The sequence below is a fragment of the Lissotriton helveticus genome, chromosome 6, assembly GCF_964261635.1.
Source record: "Lissotriton helveticus chromosome 6, aLisHel1.1, whole genome shotgun sequence".
Lineage (NCBI taxonomy): Eukaryota > Metazoa > Chordata > Amphibia > Caudata > Salamandridae > Lissotriton > Lissotriton helveticus.
Window position 1 is genome coordinate 1,543,392,549 of NC_136067.1, and position 15,287 is coordinate 1,543,407,835.

At 44.0% G+C, this 15,287-nt stretch overlaps 1 protein-coding gene across 2 annotated transcripts in view; it reads right to left on the reverse strand.

Moving 5' to 3' along the window:
* Positions 1 to 15,287, reverse strand: part of XRN2 (5'-3' exoribonuclease 2) — a 372,302-nt gene that overhangs the window by 294,155 nt on the left and 62,860 nt on the right. For both annotated transcript variants that reach the window (XM_078649322.1, XM_078649323.1), the window contains exons 7-11: positions 6,943 to 7,015; positions 6,805 to 6,855; positions 6,154 to 6,311; positions 5,884 to 5,958; positions 5,670 to 5,803 (exon numbers count right to left, since the gene is read on the reverse strand). In XM_078649322.1, coding sequence (XP_078505448.1) covers positions 5,670 to 5,803; positions 5,884 to 5,958; positions 6,154 to 6,311; positions 6,805 to 6,855; positions 6,943 to 7,015 — 491 coding nt within the window. The remainder of the gene's footprint in view (positions 1 to 5,669; positions 5,804 to 5,883; positions 5,959 to 6,153; positions 6,312 to 6,804; positions 6,856 to 6,942; positions 7,016 to 15,287) is intronic.

Consider the following 15,287-nt stretch of genomic DNA (forward strand, 5'->3'; position numbering starts at 1 on the left):
CTTGCGTCTGAACTTAATTGTGTAACCGTGTAGGTTACCTTTTATTGCTTCTGTTGTCTGTTGGTGCATCCTCTACCAATAGTATTGGATCCTAATGCTCCGAGACTACGTAATTTGTGGTTACTAGCATGTTTAGCAAAAACTCTGGCAAAGTACAAGCAGGAAAAAGAGAAACAGGCAGTCCTCTTCAGAAATGAACTTGGATATAATGGATTTGGGCATAGGAAGGAAAAGTCAGAAATTGTCTTTCCCTTCTAGTGATGGGAGATTGTTTTGAATGTTTTCAAATTGCAGGATGGAATGGCTGGCTCTGGTGATTGGAGGAAGGGCTTTGCAATGGGGTGGGAAAAAGGAGGAAGGCGGCAGATAAGTTTGCTAAAACTGCAACAAAACAAACAAGCATTGGCATAGCCAATAAGTCGCACTTTTGGGACCTTATAAGTATTTTAGTTATGCAACAACATCAACTGTTGAATGGCTGAACAATTATAAAGGGCCCAAAGGCAAGCTCTATTGCCAATGCTTGTTTGTATTGCTACATGCTGCTTGTCTGCGTAACCTAAATGCAAAGCTCATCCACAGTTATATAGCCATGAATCCATGTTCCCACACACTTAACCACAGACCATTAAATGTCAGTTAAATGGAATCGCTACATCTAATGTTTCCCTTATATGAAGGACAATATAATGAAGCAAGTTACTTGGGGGGGGGCAGAAAACGTTTTTGAAAACAGCAAGATAATGGCAGCCAAAAATGACCAGTAGTTTCTACAATACATTAAGGTGTTGATCGAAAATTATAATAGAGGAAATGCCAGAAAGACCTTGGAATGAACATCACACTGTTCAAAGATTTCGCTCACAGCAAATCAATTTGGGATTTTAGTTTTACGGAGCGACGACTCAGTTTAGCTTTTTTTCGCAATTATTTTTTTTTCTTCTTAAGGCGGACCACTTTTTTGTTGGGTTTGTAAAACTGTGCGGCCCTGCCTTGGATCACTTTTTGGAAAGCTCTGTGCATATCTCGGTAAACTTGGCAATCACACAAGGCAAATTAGGGTTCTTACGGTTACAGACTACAAGCACCAAACTGGGCTCTGATATTGGGGAGCACCCTAAGAACACCACAATTTGCAAAGGAGACTATAGTCCCTCTCTCCAAGCTGTGCATGAACTGTCAGTGTTGCAAGCAGTATTCGGCAAATACCGTGCATTTCTAGATGTGCTCCTACTAAGTAAGGAGGCCTACTCGCCCCCTCCTATTAAAATCTGCTGTCCTCCACCAGTCATGTCTGGGACCTGTAAGGACTTGGCCAACATATACATATGTAGATGTGAGTTTGCCTCGATGAGCAAATGGTGAGTCCACTCCATACGTGTATACTTTCTCAAAATGGTGTTCAAATTTGTGAGACTGCTTTGGTACATCTCAGATTATGGAGCTCATACACAACTACTGTTCAGAGTGAAAGCTCCCCCTCCTTTATGTTCTGGCCGAGGTGCATTCCTTTGGGAGATGTCCTGAAGCCAGGAACCAGATCACAAACCATGCCATCTTTAAACTTTACCTAGGCATGAGATGATCATGACAGGGCCACATGACTCAAGCAACAGAACTGGAATAGCAAATCAAGACTTGAAAACCACCAATATCTGGATTAACCAGGGCATGCATCATGGGAAGGTAAGTACAGGCCCCTGCGACCATTATCTTGTTTCAAGATTTTATTACAACATCCAAGGAAACCCTGCATACTAGTGTAGGAGAGTCATACAGAAAATCGTAGGGTTGCTATTCTTCCTCCAAACAGGGAAGACCATTGGGAATAACTGCAGGACCACTCTTCTGCTGGCCTGTGACAAAAAAGTAGTGTCACTTTCTTCCTTGGGAAGCTGTACCATAGATACCAGGAGAAACTACTAACCTACATGCCCAGAGGCTAAGCCAACTGAATGGAAGGTCATGTAGAAGACCGGCAGATCACACTGTCCAAGAGCCATGAGGTTGACCCAGTCATCTCTGCAGTCTAATAACCACCAAACACAATGACGACATCTGGGTTTTGGAGATGCATAGTCTCCTCCAGACCGCAATAAGGGAGGACCTACTCAGCCCGACTCTCCACCCGCACATCCTCTGACCAAAGTTGCAATAAAAAAAAATAGGATTTGAACCTTGTTGGATAATTATTCCAGCACACGCAGTTCTAGAAATATTGCAATTCGAACCTTGGCGCACTAAACCAAAGTCCAGTCACCAACTGGCCACCCCCCTTCCCCAATGCCACTTGTAGGTGCACTCGCCACCAGACAATCTCCACCCTATTGCACTAACCCATCTCAGATTAAATCCAGGCAAACATTCTTGTGAACGACTTTCACCAACCATGCGCTACTAGGCTACTGTTTCTGGTTGACAGCGCCTGCAGCAATAGAATCTTTTAGTCCAAAGTATGTTTTACTTGCTACATACAGGGTTGGCGGATGGTACTCTGGGTGGGCATGCACTTACTTGGACGATTTGTCACTACACAACAGGTCTAGTACATGCGTGGTGCACATACCAGAGCTCATACTGATTTTTTTGTAAAGCATACCACAAGGGGCGTGGCCTAGATCGTGGGCGGTTAAGACGCGCTTGACCAGCTTTCCATCCTCGCCATCAATCGGGCCCGATATCACGCTGCTGTGATTACACCAAAGGACCTGTGGTGAAAGTCCTGAGCGAGAAACGCTGTGACTGTCACCCTGTCCCTGCCCATCTGTAGAGCAAAGGTAATTCGTACTCCTGGGGCCACCGTTTCCAATTATCTTTCGCCTAGATGGCAAGCTTCACAAGGGGGGATGGGGGGGAGGAAATGGGGGTCCAAGGCGGAGGACGGGAAGCCTTGAGCCACAATAACACAATAAGGACCCATAGCGGGACACTTTGTACTTTTCGAAAGGCCCTATGCCCAGACTTATTTTTGTTTCTCGTTCATGCAGTTATGATTATTTTTTGGTGGGTACTCACAGGAAATGGTGTGGAGTAGTTTTATCAGCATAGGCACATACAGGGTGGGTACTGGTTGACATTGGTCCCTCCCAAATGAAGGCTGGGCTCTAGCCAGAAACATCTCCACTATACACTAATCTCCACTATGATACACATACTGGTGTGATTAACAAACAATACAAATCAGATCTCTGCCTTATACAGGAAACTTAACTAGTGGCAAATAACTGGCACGGACTGCGCTCTCTTACTTTTGCAGTGAGTGTAGGCGGCCACTCCTTTATTCTAGTTTACATAAATGCCCCGAATGATGGACAGGAACACTTTCTCCATTGGGAAGGCAGAAGTCATGTCCATGCAGGCTAGGCTAGTGTTCCTGGAAGGGGACCTCAACTTGGTTTTCAACAATAACCTGAACAGCTCCACACCAAGGACATACTGCTGACTGGCAGAAACCTCAAATCGCCGGGGTCGGATGGTTTCCCAGCCCTTTTTAAAAACAAACTTCTGCCCCACACTTGCCCCCCCCATACTGAAACGCCTCTTTCATTTGCCCGGGCAAGGTCCCTTCTTCCATGCTAGATGCATGCTATTGTAGTAATGCCCAAGCAGCAAAAAGATAAGTGTGTTTCTTACCACCCAATCTCCCTCCTTAACTCAGATATTAAATTGCTCACTGGGATTTTGGCTGCCAGATTAGGAACGCTCATGCCAGGCTTGATTAACCCGGATCAAGCGAACACAGAATCAGCCTCTATCTGGATGATGTATTTGTGGCGCTGAAGAAACAGATTAGGTTTATGACGCTGGAGGGCCAGATTACGACCCTTCTGGGCTTTCAAATGGAGCTGGAGACTTTCGGCCAGGCAGCGGTATTCTGGGTTAATTTCCCTAAATCGTAGGCCCAGAATCTATTAGCAACTCCAGAGACGGTGCCACGGCTCACACATCAACACCCAATCAGCAACATTCATCCCCCTACTTGGGGATACAGCAGGCTTCTTCGGCGCAGCTGACTGCGACCTTGAACTATAAAAGCTATTCTTCAGCATATGAAGAGCAACTTAGCCCGTTGAAGGCACTACCAGCTCTCTTGGCTCGGCCACATAGCTGCCCTGAAGAGGACAGCCCACCAAAGAATTTGTTCCTTTTCCAGGCCCTCCCGTGACACCTCCTGCTTGACTGCTCCTGTCCCTGCGAGGGGGAAATGGATCACTTAGTTTGGGCTGAGCGGCAGCCCCTGAAGCGGAAAGTTCTTCGCTATAGATGTGAAGGCGGCATGGGCATTCCAGATCTCCTGCAATGTTACCAGGTGGTGTAGCTCAGATTAATTGTGGAATGGTCTCGGGAGGAGTTGGAGAAGCACTGGTTATTTATGGACTAAGCAGTCGCCATGCAGCACTTCTGGTCAATTCCCTTTCTGAAGAAGCCACAAAAACCTAAGATCCTTTATTCTTCTTCCATCACTAGAGCTATGATGGAGGAATGGGATCGGGTGTGAGTTTGTAAAGTACGGTCTTTTCCTTACTCTCCGACGTGGATAGTAGGTAACAGACTTTACTCCCGGGATGGACTAGGTGGCCTTTTTTCCATTGCAGAGGACGAGATGCCACTCCATTTGCCACATGTTTGAGGACCCAATTTCTTTTGACCAGCTTTATTCGGATTATGCATTGCCAGAACCCGAAAGATTACATTATTGCCAAGTCTGACACTGGTCTATTTTGTGGTTTATGTTCATCTTGAGGATTGCGAAGAGTGCTACGATGCTCTGTGCCATGCTTCTTTGTGCTTCTCTCAGTGTTTTGCAATGCCAATAAAGATATTTGTATCATAAAGCAAACCACAATAATCAAAACTCCAAACCCATTAACCAATATGGTCAAATATGTTTTCCCTTTGAATCTAGCTACTGTATGTCGGTGCCTGAAGGCTTCTGAATAAATAAAAGGATTTCTACACCAAGACTAACATTGGCCGCAAGGCCCACAGTTAAGCTAATTTTTAGCGCTTAAAGTCTACATCTATTTGAGGTCAGATATTAGACCAACACGGCGTCAAAGAAAAGTGTGTGTGTGTGTAAATTCTTATACATAATTCAAGGTCTTATGTAAGGTTCTGATTGGACACTGACTTACTACTAATTGCTACGTGTTAAACGTCTAACTCCAACACCAGCCATAAAGGGGTATGTATCCTCATACACAAAATTGATGTGCATTAGTATTGTGGCCTATGACAACAATGGTAAAACAAAAAAAAACTGAACAAAAATAAAAAATAACTGACGACTAGTAACCTACCTGTCCCGGGGCCCTAATCCAAGGATTCATATGGCATCTTTTGAAAAAGAATGACAACTAAAAGGTGTTATAAAGAGGCTTTGTTTACAAAAATAGATAATTCTCTTAGACCTAAAAACATCCACTGTCTACAGAAGTCAAAATTCATGTGATTCAGTTTGCTACACTACCAAGACACTTATTCTTAAACGGAATATCAAGAGCAAAACAGATTGTCACACAGCAAAACAAGTTTGAATCTGGATATTAAAGGCAATGCAGTAAAACAAATGCATTTTGACAAAGATTAGCTGGAATCATTTGTAGTAAGCACAAGCCTCAGAAGATGTCCGAGCATCACAAAGCAGGGCTTTAACTCCATTTACATACCGAATCTCCAAGGAAGGCAAATGTGGCAAGAAGTCATTTCCCACAAAGAAACACATGAAGACCCAATCATCGACACTCCTCTCAAAGTCAAACGGGAATGGTAAACTGGCCATTGTTAGTTCTTTCTCCAAATACTAAAACAAAAATTAAATATATAGTCAGGTTTACATTATTTTTATGTAGCCTTGAAAGAAATAATTTAAAATGTGCCTACCTCTCGCAGGACATTCAGACGAATAAAAATAAACTCCACATCTGACCCAGGGAGGCTGTCAGCAAATTCATCATGCTTAAAAAAAAAAAAAAATAATAATAATAAGATAGGACAAATAAAATACTTCCTTAGCATAAATTTGGATAAACATCTCTCCATGCCGAATAAAACTAGTTTTCATCTACAGAACTATGCACACAGAAAAAAAAAAGACCGATAGCCAATGTATTCAATGATTTAACATTCAAAATAATTAAAGCCATTTCTTACCTCCCCTTTTTTCTCTCTGGGTAAACCCTGGCAGTCTTTGATTTCATGACCAACCTGGGAACACAGACCACAAGGCCTTGGCTGGTTTGGCTTGAATTCTTCTCGTATGATCGTAAAGTTCGGTTCATGAGTGGCTAGCCCCAGCATAATGAGATCAGCTGGAAAAAGACCACACAATTAAAAATGAAGTAGCAAATAAAATGCACATTTCACAGGACAATAATGGCATCAAGTCATGAATTCCAATGGCAGTGGCTTGGACAACTAGTTTTGAGACCACAAGACAACCTAGGAGTACAAAAAGCAATATACTGAAAAAACAGTAACCCAAAAGTCCAGCCTGAGATAAACAGATTTCTCAATCGAGGCTGTGCTCCGACATCCGAACAACTAGAGCATAATAACTAAATAGGCAGAAAACAGCAGTTAGTGTTAAGTTGGAACCACAGGACTGCCTCTGGATTCCATGCACATTTTACAGGCATTAAATACATTTTAATAATTAAAGACAAAAAAGAAGTTTTATTGTACAGATAATTAGTGAGACTTTAAAATGTACATCCATGCCACATCCACTCAATGTAATAGAGAAAAACATACTCCGCATCTGAATATATCAGGGGGGAAAATGGAATACAATAGCAGTCTTACCGTCTGCTCCACATAGACAATGGTGTGTGTTTGGATCATGGTTTGGCTGACCTAGATCAAATGAAGGGAAGCATTTAGTGGAAAACTCAATATTCCATTTAAACATTAAGCAAGCTATTTTTATGTAGTCATTTTTACCTCGCTGGCGTCTAATGTAATCCATGATTTTATGCTCTCCTTCACCAGGAGCACTGGCATCAGACAAAATAACCTGCAAGTCAAAGACAAATAAGGTCAAAATCTTTGTTGGTTTCAAGTAACCAAAGTATGAAGTGCATGCACATATACACAAGACAAAGGGTGCCTTGTTTTCCAGTATATAAAATGTGAAAAGATTATACAAACAGAACTCCAAGCAGTATTTTAATCAGATTTGCATGTCATTTTCAGAAGACAATGACGCCTCATTTCTCAACCTACCTAGGGGAAATGATTTGGATAATGTATTAATCAGAGGAGCACTGATGAGTAATAATTCTATAAAAGGTATCAAGCTCTGGTAAAAAAAAAACTCAAACCTTATAACCCACTAGTGATCCTTCCACATTTTACTGATCAAGACCAAAGAAATACCCATTTCGTTTCCTTTTTCATCAATCTCTGAGATCTGATAATCACATCAAGAAAAATAAATCATCCATGGACCAGTTTACGTTATAAAATAGTTTGACAAGACTAACATGACAGAGCACTTTCACTAACAATTTGCCCACTACCGTTTCCATGCAACTTTACTTGTAGAACAGACAAGGGCAGTTCTCCAAGGATTAGTGCTACTCCTGCTGACATTTTAAAGATACAGTACGAAGAAAGCTGCGGACCAAAGAATGTTCTTCAGGGGTGCCCTGTAAATCAAAGGAACTCTGGCCAATCAGCGTTCCAGCTGACAAGATGATACAACCAGGCCCTCGAATGCAGTCACCTGCGGTCTAAAGCACTACACTTTAAAAGGTTAATGTAAAGTGATTTTGGTCTTGTGAGGAGTACGCACCCCGAGGAAGAAAATACTGTTGGTGTAAAAACCCAAAAATTTAGAGAGTTGTGACGAGACCCATTCCTCTACTTGCTGTGGCTTACACGTACTGAATTACCTCACAATATCAGGCTAAAATGATAGGATGATGGTTCCTAATAAACTGATTAATAGCATCAAAAATAAAACCCCACAAACGAAGGGATATTGAGACGGGCCGAAAGTACTCACTTTTTAAGATCGACACCATTAAATGAGGATGACTTCCACATTTTTGTTCAAATTAAATGCTTCACATCCGGAAGCAATATCATGATGCAGTTTTCAGTGCTGCTTCAGCGCAAAAGGGATCTGTGTGTTTTTATGTCTTTAGCGCTTGTATTTACTTGCAATATCGTAGTTAGTGTAAGTTTTACAGACACCATAGTTTAGAAACACAAAGTGTCAATTACTGCCCTGTGATTTCAAGCTTTGATGTCAGCAAAACCTGCTCGAACACATTTTGAGTTAATGCACTAAAGACTCTAAAAACAAAGCACAGATGCCATCTGTACCTCCGCAGTGCCAAAAAGGGATCAGGATATGGCTTCTGGTTGTTACCCTCACCTTATCAGCCCTTAAAAGAACCAGTTTCAATCAAATGCATAACATTTTTAAAATAGGTCACTTAGCTTGAAGAATACTATTGATATCGCCCTTTAATATCCAAAAATCAACACAATATAGTCCTCCACACGAAACCCTTTTAAAGGGCTTAACATGAGTTTGGGATAAAGAACTCAAAAAAGCATACATTGATTTCCAGGTTTCATTCAGAGCCATTGAAAGACTAACAGCCGAGAATTATTACCATCACTAAATAGTACCATCTAAACTTTAATGTAATTACATTTCAGAAGGTCTATGGTTGACTTGGGTAATTTAATTTGCATTGAATCTTCTACACAAGTAGCGTCAAATAGAACAGAAGGAATTGATCCATATCAGATTATGGTGGAGACTAACTGCAGATTACTCATCTTTACAAAATCCCCAGGTGTTCGACTGGATCCAGAAGCTGTCACAGTAATGTTCTAGTGAGTCACTAGGTAGCACAGTGTGGCCGTGCATGGACTTGGCCCCAGAAGTAACAAAGGAGCTGCGTATAAACGGCAACCCTGCGCAACATCTGCTTCTTTCTAGACTCGTTCCGCCTAATCGCAGCACTAAACTACTGTAGGTACCAGTGAGCAAATTGCTCACATGTAATAATTAGATTGGAGATCCCATTAATCCAGACGAAGGCCCAGAGAGGGCATCATTAGGGCTGAATCATATTGGCATTTACAAAGGATGAGATGACCGAATTCTCACTATGTTATGTTATGTTATGTTCATTATTTATTTCTATAGCGCGCGGCTACTCAAAAAGAGTGTCCCGGCGCTTTATTGGAGAAGGAGACAAAACTGCGACATACTAACATAACACCAGATAAAAAAAAAAAAAAAAAACTAACAGAAGAGTGGGCCAAAGATTCACAGAAGACCGGCTACTGAATGAACAGCCAAGTTTTAAGGCTTTTCCTAAAAGCCAATAGACTGGTGGCTCCCCGCAGGGCCAGTGGTAAAGAATTCCACAGCTGAGATGCCAACAGTCCAAAAGAGCGGCCTCCGAGGCGCGCTTTCTTTACCCGGGGAACAACAGCAAGGTACAGGGCTTCCGACCTCAGAGACCTGGTCGGATGATAAAAGACCAGCCTCTTTTGGAGGTACTTGGCTCCCTCCTTGTGAAGAGCCTTGTAGGCCAAGGTCAGCGCCTTAAAGGCGATCCTCTTGCGGATAGGAAGCCAATGTAAAGTTGCCAGCAGGCCCGAGGCCCTGGAGCGCCTACCAAGGCCAAAAATTGCCCTGGCAGCGGCGTTCTGTGCCACTTGGAGCCGCTGCAGCAAGTACTCTGGAAGGCCCAGGTAAAGGACGTTGGAATAATCCAACCTGGACCCAATCAGAGCCTGAACTGTCAGCGTCCTATGTTCCACGGATAACAAAGGGAGGAACCTCCGCAGCATCCTGAGGATGCCAAAGCAAATGCCAGACACCCCCAGGATCTGGGATTTCACTATGCCTCCTACCTATTGTTTTTAATTCTGCCCTATGTAACTTGGAATAAAAAGAATCTTGTTGGGTAAACATATATACATGCATAGCTCCAAAAGTGCAAAGGGATTTATTCTATACTCTCACTGAGGTCGAGGCCACCCGGACAATTAAGATATGGAAACACCACAACCAGATATGTTTAACATCTGCACATCATAAGGTTACCATGCTAGTCAACCATTGCCACGATTTGCTAGCCAGGACAACGTGCAGACCATGTCAGATTTTCAAATGTTTTTTCACCCAAAAAAAACCTGTAGTTTCCTTCAGTGTTCATCGCACGAACATATCAATTACAAGGCTTGACCCAAATCTGTATTCCTTTAGGTCTCTTGAATGTGGATTTTCCATGTGCTTGAGCAGGAATCCACACACTAGTTACAGGGAAGGTTTTTGATGGGGGAAATTTTATGTGAGATTCCTGCAGTATTTGGACCCAGATTCAGCTGGAACCAAAGGAATCCTACTCCGCCCAGACACTGAAAACAAGAGATAGAAATCCAGGATGATGTGGTTGCATGAAACCCAACATTTTATTACCCCAAATTCCCTGCACGCGTTAAAGTATGGGTAAACAATTCCTTCCCTTTTCTGTGACCCGAAACTCCAGTACTTCAGGCAAACCTACCTGGCAAAGGTTCCCACACTTCTACTGGGCAGGCACGGTGGTGTTCAACAGTTTGATGGATCATGCCAGGAACCAGAACCTGGCCCACCATCACCTTCAATCCAGACAGCTTGGACAAGCTAATAGCGGTATGGTGGTTGGGGCATCCATGGCAGTATCACTCCTGCCTGGTTAAATAAAGATTCTGCTGGAAAAATCAGAAGAGGGAGGGCACTCGCAGAAGAGGACAAGATGTCAGACATTAGAATGCTAGAACACCAACAGAGGCACAGAGACTGCCATAGCATAGTGATGCTGTGCCGTTGGGCATGTGTTGTGGTGGTAAGGTTGAGGGTTGCATTCTCCAGCGTGGAGACAGCTACAGCAGCAAGGAATTGGAGGCAGCAAATTTGGTGCTGGAAAAATCAGAAGAGGGAGGGCACTCGCAGAAGAGGACAAGATGTCAGACATTAGAATGCTAGAACACCAACAGAGGCACAGAGACTGCCATAGCATAGTGATGCTGTGCCGTTGGGCATGTGTTGTGGTGGTAAGGTTGAGGGTTGCATTCTCCAGCGTGGAGACAGCTACAGCAGCAAGGAATTGGAGGCAGCAAATTTGGGCATATTAGTTGGAGACCTAGCAACAGCTATAGGCATGTTAATGAGAGAGCGCCCATGGCTGGGCCAACGAGTTGTGCCTCAAACCACAGGGTGGCATGCAACGAAAGGAACGAGTGGTGGAAGAACCTACAAGGGGACCAACCAGATGTAAAGAGAAGAAAGTAGGAAGCAAAACCCTGCCGAATATCAGGAAGGACACTCGTAGTGAGCATGAGACAGCAAGGCAAGCTGATAGACCCTCGGCACACCTGCTCCAGGGCCTCTGAAACAGTCCGATCAGAATGATGATGACATCCAGCTGATTTTGGAAGCAGCTGGCATTGAGCAACATGCAACCCAAGAGGGTAAAGGCGGGGGTCATCAGGAATTAAAAGGGGGAAAAAAACATACAAAAGGATATGGCCAGTGCAATTGGCATGGTGGCTTAAAATCAGTGAGAAAACATGGACCAAGGTAAAGCAGTGGCCAGAGACTGGTGCAAAAGACACGGTGAGTGAAACTTGCCGGCAGGTATATATAAACACATTACTGGGGGGAACCAAACTCCATAAATGCACCCTTTCTTACAATAGAGGTGGGAGAAGGCCAGTTATCGGCCACAAAGAAAATAATTTAAAGACAAAAATACCCTTAACTGTGGGTATATCAAGCATCTAGCCAGGACTTTGTTGGCAGAAAGTGATGACTTTAAGAGAGAACTGGACAGGAAGTAGCCCACCGTTGAGTCGGGACCAAGTAACCTCCAGCTGTTATGACAAGGGTGGCTTCTGGCAGCAGATCTGAAGACTTAGCATTTTTTGCCTCCTGAGGTTCTTGTTTGGTTTCTCTTCAGTTTAAAAGTAAAGCAGTTCCCCAGCAGTATAGTCTCTTGTGAACTCTAAGAAAATCTGTGTCTGACCTGAAAGCCTTTTGCTTTGAGGGTCAAGGACTCTAGGTCAAATACTGGTACAAGAAGATTCTTGTCCCCTTGGAGATAAAGGCATCTATCTTCACGCCTCCTCCATTATGCGCTCTTTAGTTGCTAGAGGTGCACCCTAGTCAAGATGTCGGGCTCCTTGGGTCCGTAGCAAGGAAAAAAAACGCTACTGGACCTTCCAACATGCGGGAGGAGAGAGAGCCATCCAAATACCTGGAGAGGTAGAGTAGCAATAAGGAAGACAAGGAAAAACACAGTGGAGGAGATTCAGCATCTGAAGGAGAAGGAGACTGACGAATGGACAAATGCCAGACAAGTGCAATGTGCTAATCGTGGTCAAAATGCGGCAAAAAAGGCAGCAGTTCAGTGGAGTAGGCCTCGCTATTGTCTTTAGTCATTGGACAGTCAAGAGAGGGAGGAGAGGTAATTAGCGGATGAAAGTGATGTTCACTGTTTAGATGTTCCACACGCTGGTTCAGCAGGGTTAGGTTTTAGGGATGGGGGAAATTTACTGGCTGTGGATGTGTGTGGGGGGGGGGGGGGAGCACCATCCATAACAAACCGCATAGAACGAAACAAGTCTATGGCTAGGTCACTAACGATGGTGTAATTTAATGTTAGGGGACTAAAAAGCTCAAACAAGCACTTGATGGCATAACACCCTTAAACTGATAGGAGAAATAGGCCACTGACAAGAGAATCACCTATTATATAAAGATGTCTAAAGGTTTTACTCCTGTTATGCCAAGTACAATATTTTGACACCTCTAAGAACAAAACAGCAAGGTTGAAAACATTGTTTGCACCACATGAGGAGTTCTCGGTGACCGGGCCATTCACGGATAAAGAGAAAAGAGGTGGCTTCTTTTGAACACGGACCAAAGGGGGGGGGGGGGGAAGGTATGTACCACATTTGGTACAAGAGGCATTCCTAAGGTCCACTATTCAGTGACTTCTTGCCCACAGATATGAGAAGATTGAAACAAATGGCAGAAACTAGGTAGTGCCAGACAGGGCATGTATTCAGGGTACGGTTATACTTTCATGATGTGGTAGGTAACCCAGACTACTCCCACTACTCTGCTTCACACCGGTATTATAACAGATTAGACAGTCTGCTTAGATCATACAGTGATCCGCTAGGTAGGGAAAACAGCACAGGTCATCTCCCTTTCAGATCATGCCCTGGTACCATGCCAGATTGTAGGATGCGGTCTCTGTATATACTATAACAAAATTAGGTATAGTGTGCACAAAGTCCAGTAGAACCCCAAAAATAGGCAGGCAGAGGTAAAAGTAGCACCATACTCCATTTGTGGTAGTGTGGACGAACAGTAAGGCTTTATTAGAGGGTAGTGTTAAGTATTTGTTGTACACAATCAGCACATGTCACACACCCAGACTGAACTAGGACCAATTTAGTTTGTATAAAAATATTGGTAAGTTCTTTTATTTCTAGAACCAAGCCAAGCATGGCACAGTAAGTAAAATAAATTCTTTGCAAAATATTATGTAGCGTTTACAATTTAATGTAGATTCAAATGCAGTTTGTTCGAAATACAGGTAATCAAGGATTCAATATTACTGTACAGATTACTTTTGTTACTTTTTCTGCTAAGTGTGATATGCCTAGATATCACACTGGCACATTTTCTAGAGAAAAGACAAGTAAAATCGGTTCTGTATAGTTTTAGGTTTCCATACAACTCTACATTTACAAAAGTGTTCAGAAAAAAACAGTCAACGGATTCCTATGGAGAGAAATGAAGTTATCCATTAACAGATGAGTACTTTGTCTTTGGGGTTAAGGTTCTGGGTTTAGAACAAGGGTTCCCACAGGGTCAAGGATGCACTTTTGTAACAGCCTCAGCAGCACTAGGGTAGCAGGGTGCAGAGTGCATAATGTTATCCAATTGGGGATAGGGTAGCCTCCGGTTGGTAGCTGCTTACGAGCAGGTCACTGGGTTGTGGGAGCAAAGCTCCTGGACTGTAGCTCGGGGCAAATAGGGAAACAAAGTAGCAGCATTAGAGCATCAGGGTGCTGTTAAGACGTAGGGTGCCATGTTTGCAATGGGGAACCTCCGGTTTGCAAAGGTACTGCAGGCTCGAGGAAGAAAGTGTTCTGCGTGTGACCACCACTTTTGAGTGTTAAGTTGGGATCTTGGGGGTTAGTTGGGCACCGTCGGTTGGGCCACCCAAGAGAAACCAGACGCCTGAAGACACCCCTGCACCCGAAGCCCCACTGGGCTTCGGATGCAGGGGTGTCTTTAGGCGTCGGGTTTCTCTTACCAGCTTCACTCGCAATGAGTCTCTAGAAGGAGGCTGCATGGCTTCAATGGGAGAATCAAGGCAGGTCAGAGATCACCAGATCTCGGGACAGGATTGCCGGGGAGACTACTTTGCGGAGCTGGGCCACTCGAACTTGGGACGTGGACGACAGGTGCAGACTCACGTATTTGGCCAGAGCCAGAGTTTGTCGGTGAACAAATCCGGTGTTCACAAGAGACCGTCTTTGGAAGGTAGGGCAGGTCCTCTGGATTTATGAGGTTGCTGGCTGCAGGACACACCGGAGTTTCGCTTCTGCAGGTTCGAGGTGGGGACAGGCCGGTAGGACTGAAGCAAAGTCAATGGGCACTCTCCTCTCAGCTTCGGCTGATCGGTCCTTCTTTTCTTCTTGATAGTTTGTCTGAGGCGGCAAGGTTCAGGGTGGTCCCTAAATACTTGATTTAGAGTTGTTACTGGTAGGTAAAAGTTGTAACCAATTTGTCCCTTCCTTGGGGTGGGTAAACCCTCTATTAAGACACACTCTGGTTGGCTGTCCGCCCCCACCCCCCCCTCCCTCCATCTACAAGACGGCAGAGACTGAGCGTTGTGCTTCAGATCTCCTCCGAGGGGTTGGGTTGGCAAAGGTGGGAACACCTCCCTTCCTCACTTTGTTATCCCACAGATTCTCCCGCCTAAAATAGGAGGGGGGGGGGGTGGCCAAAGAGTGCCAATTGGGTTTTGTTTTCAATGCAGTTTTAGCGAAAGAACATAGGTCCTGGGTTCTCTTTAGCAGGAACCCAGGGCACACTCAGCAGTTCAGCAAAAAAGTGGGGGTAACCATGCAAAAAGAGGGCACTTTCTTAACAGATTCATGGGGAAAAAAAAGAGGTGTGGAAAGACTGAGCAGAGAAGGATACTGTATGAAGCACACCTCCGACACAATCGAGTGAATGGCAGTTGGGG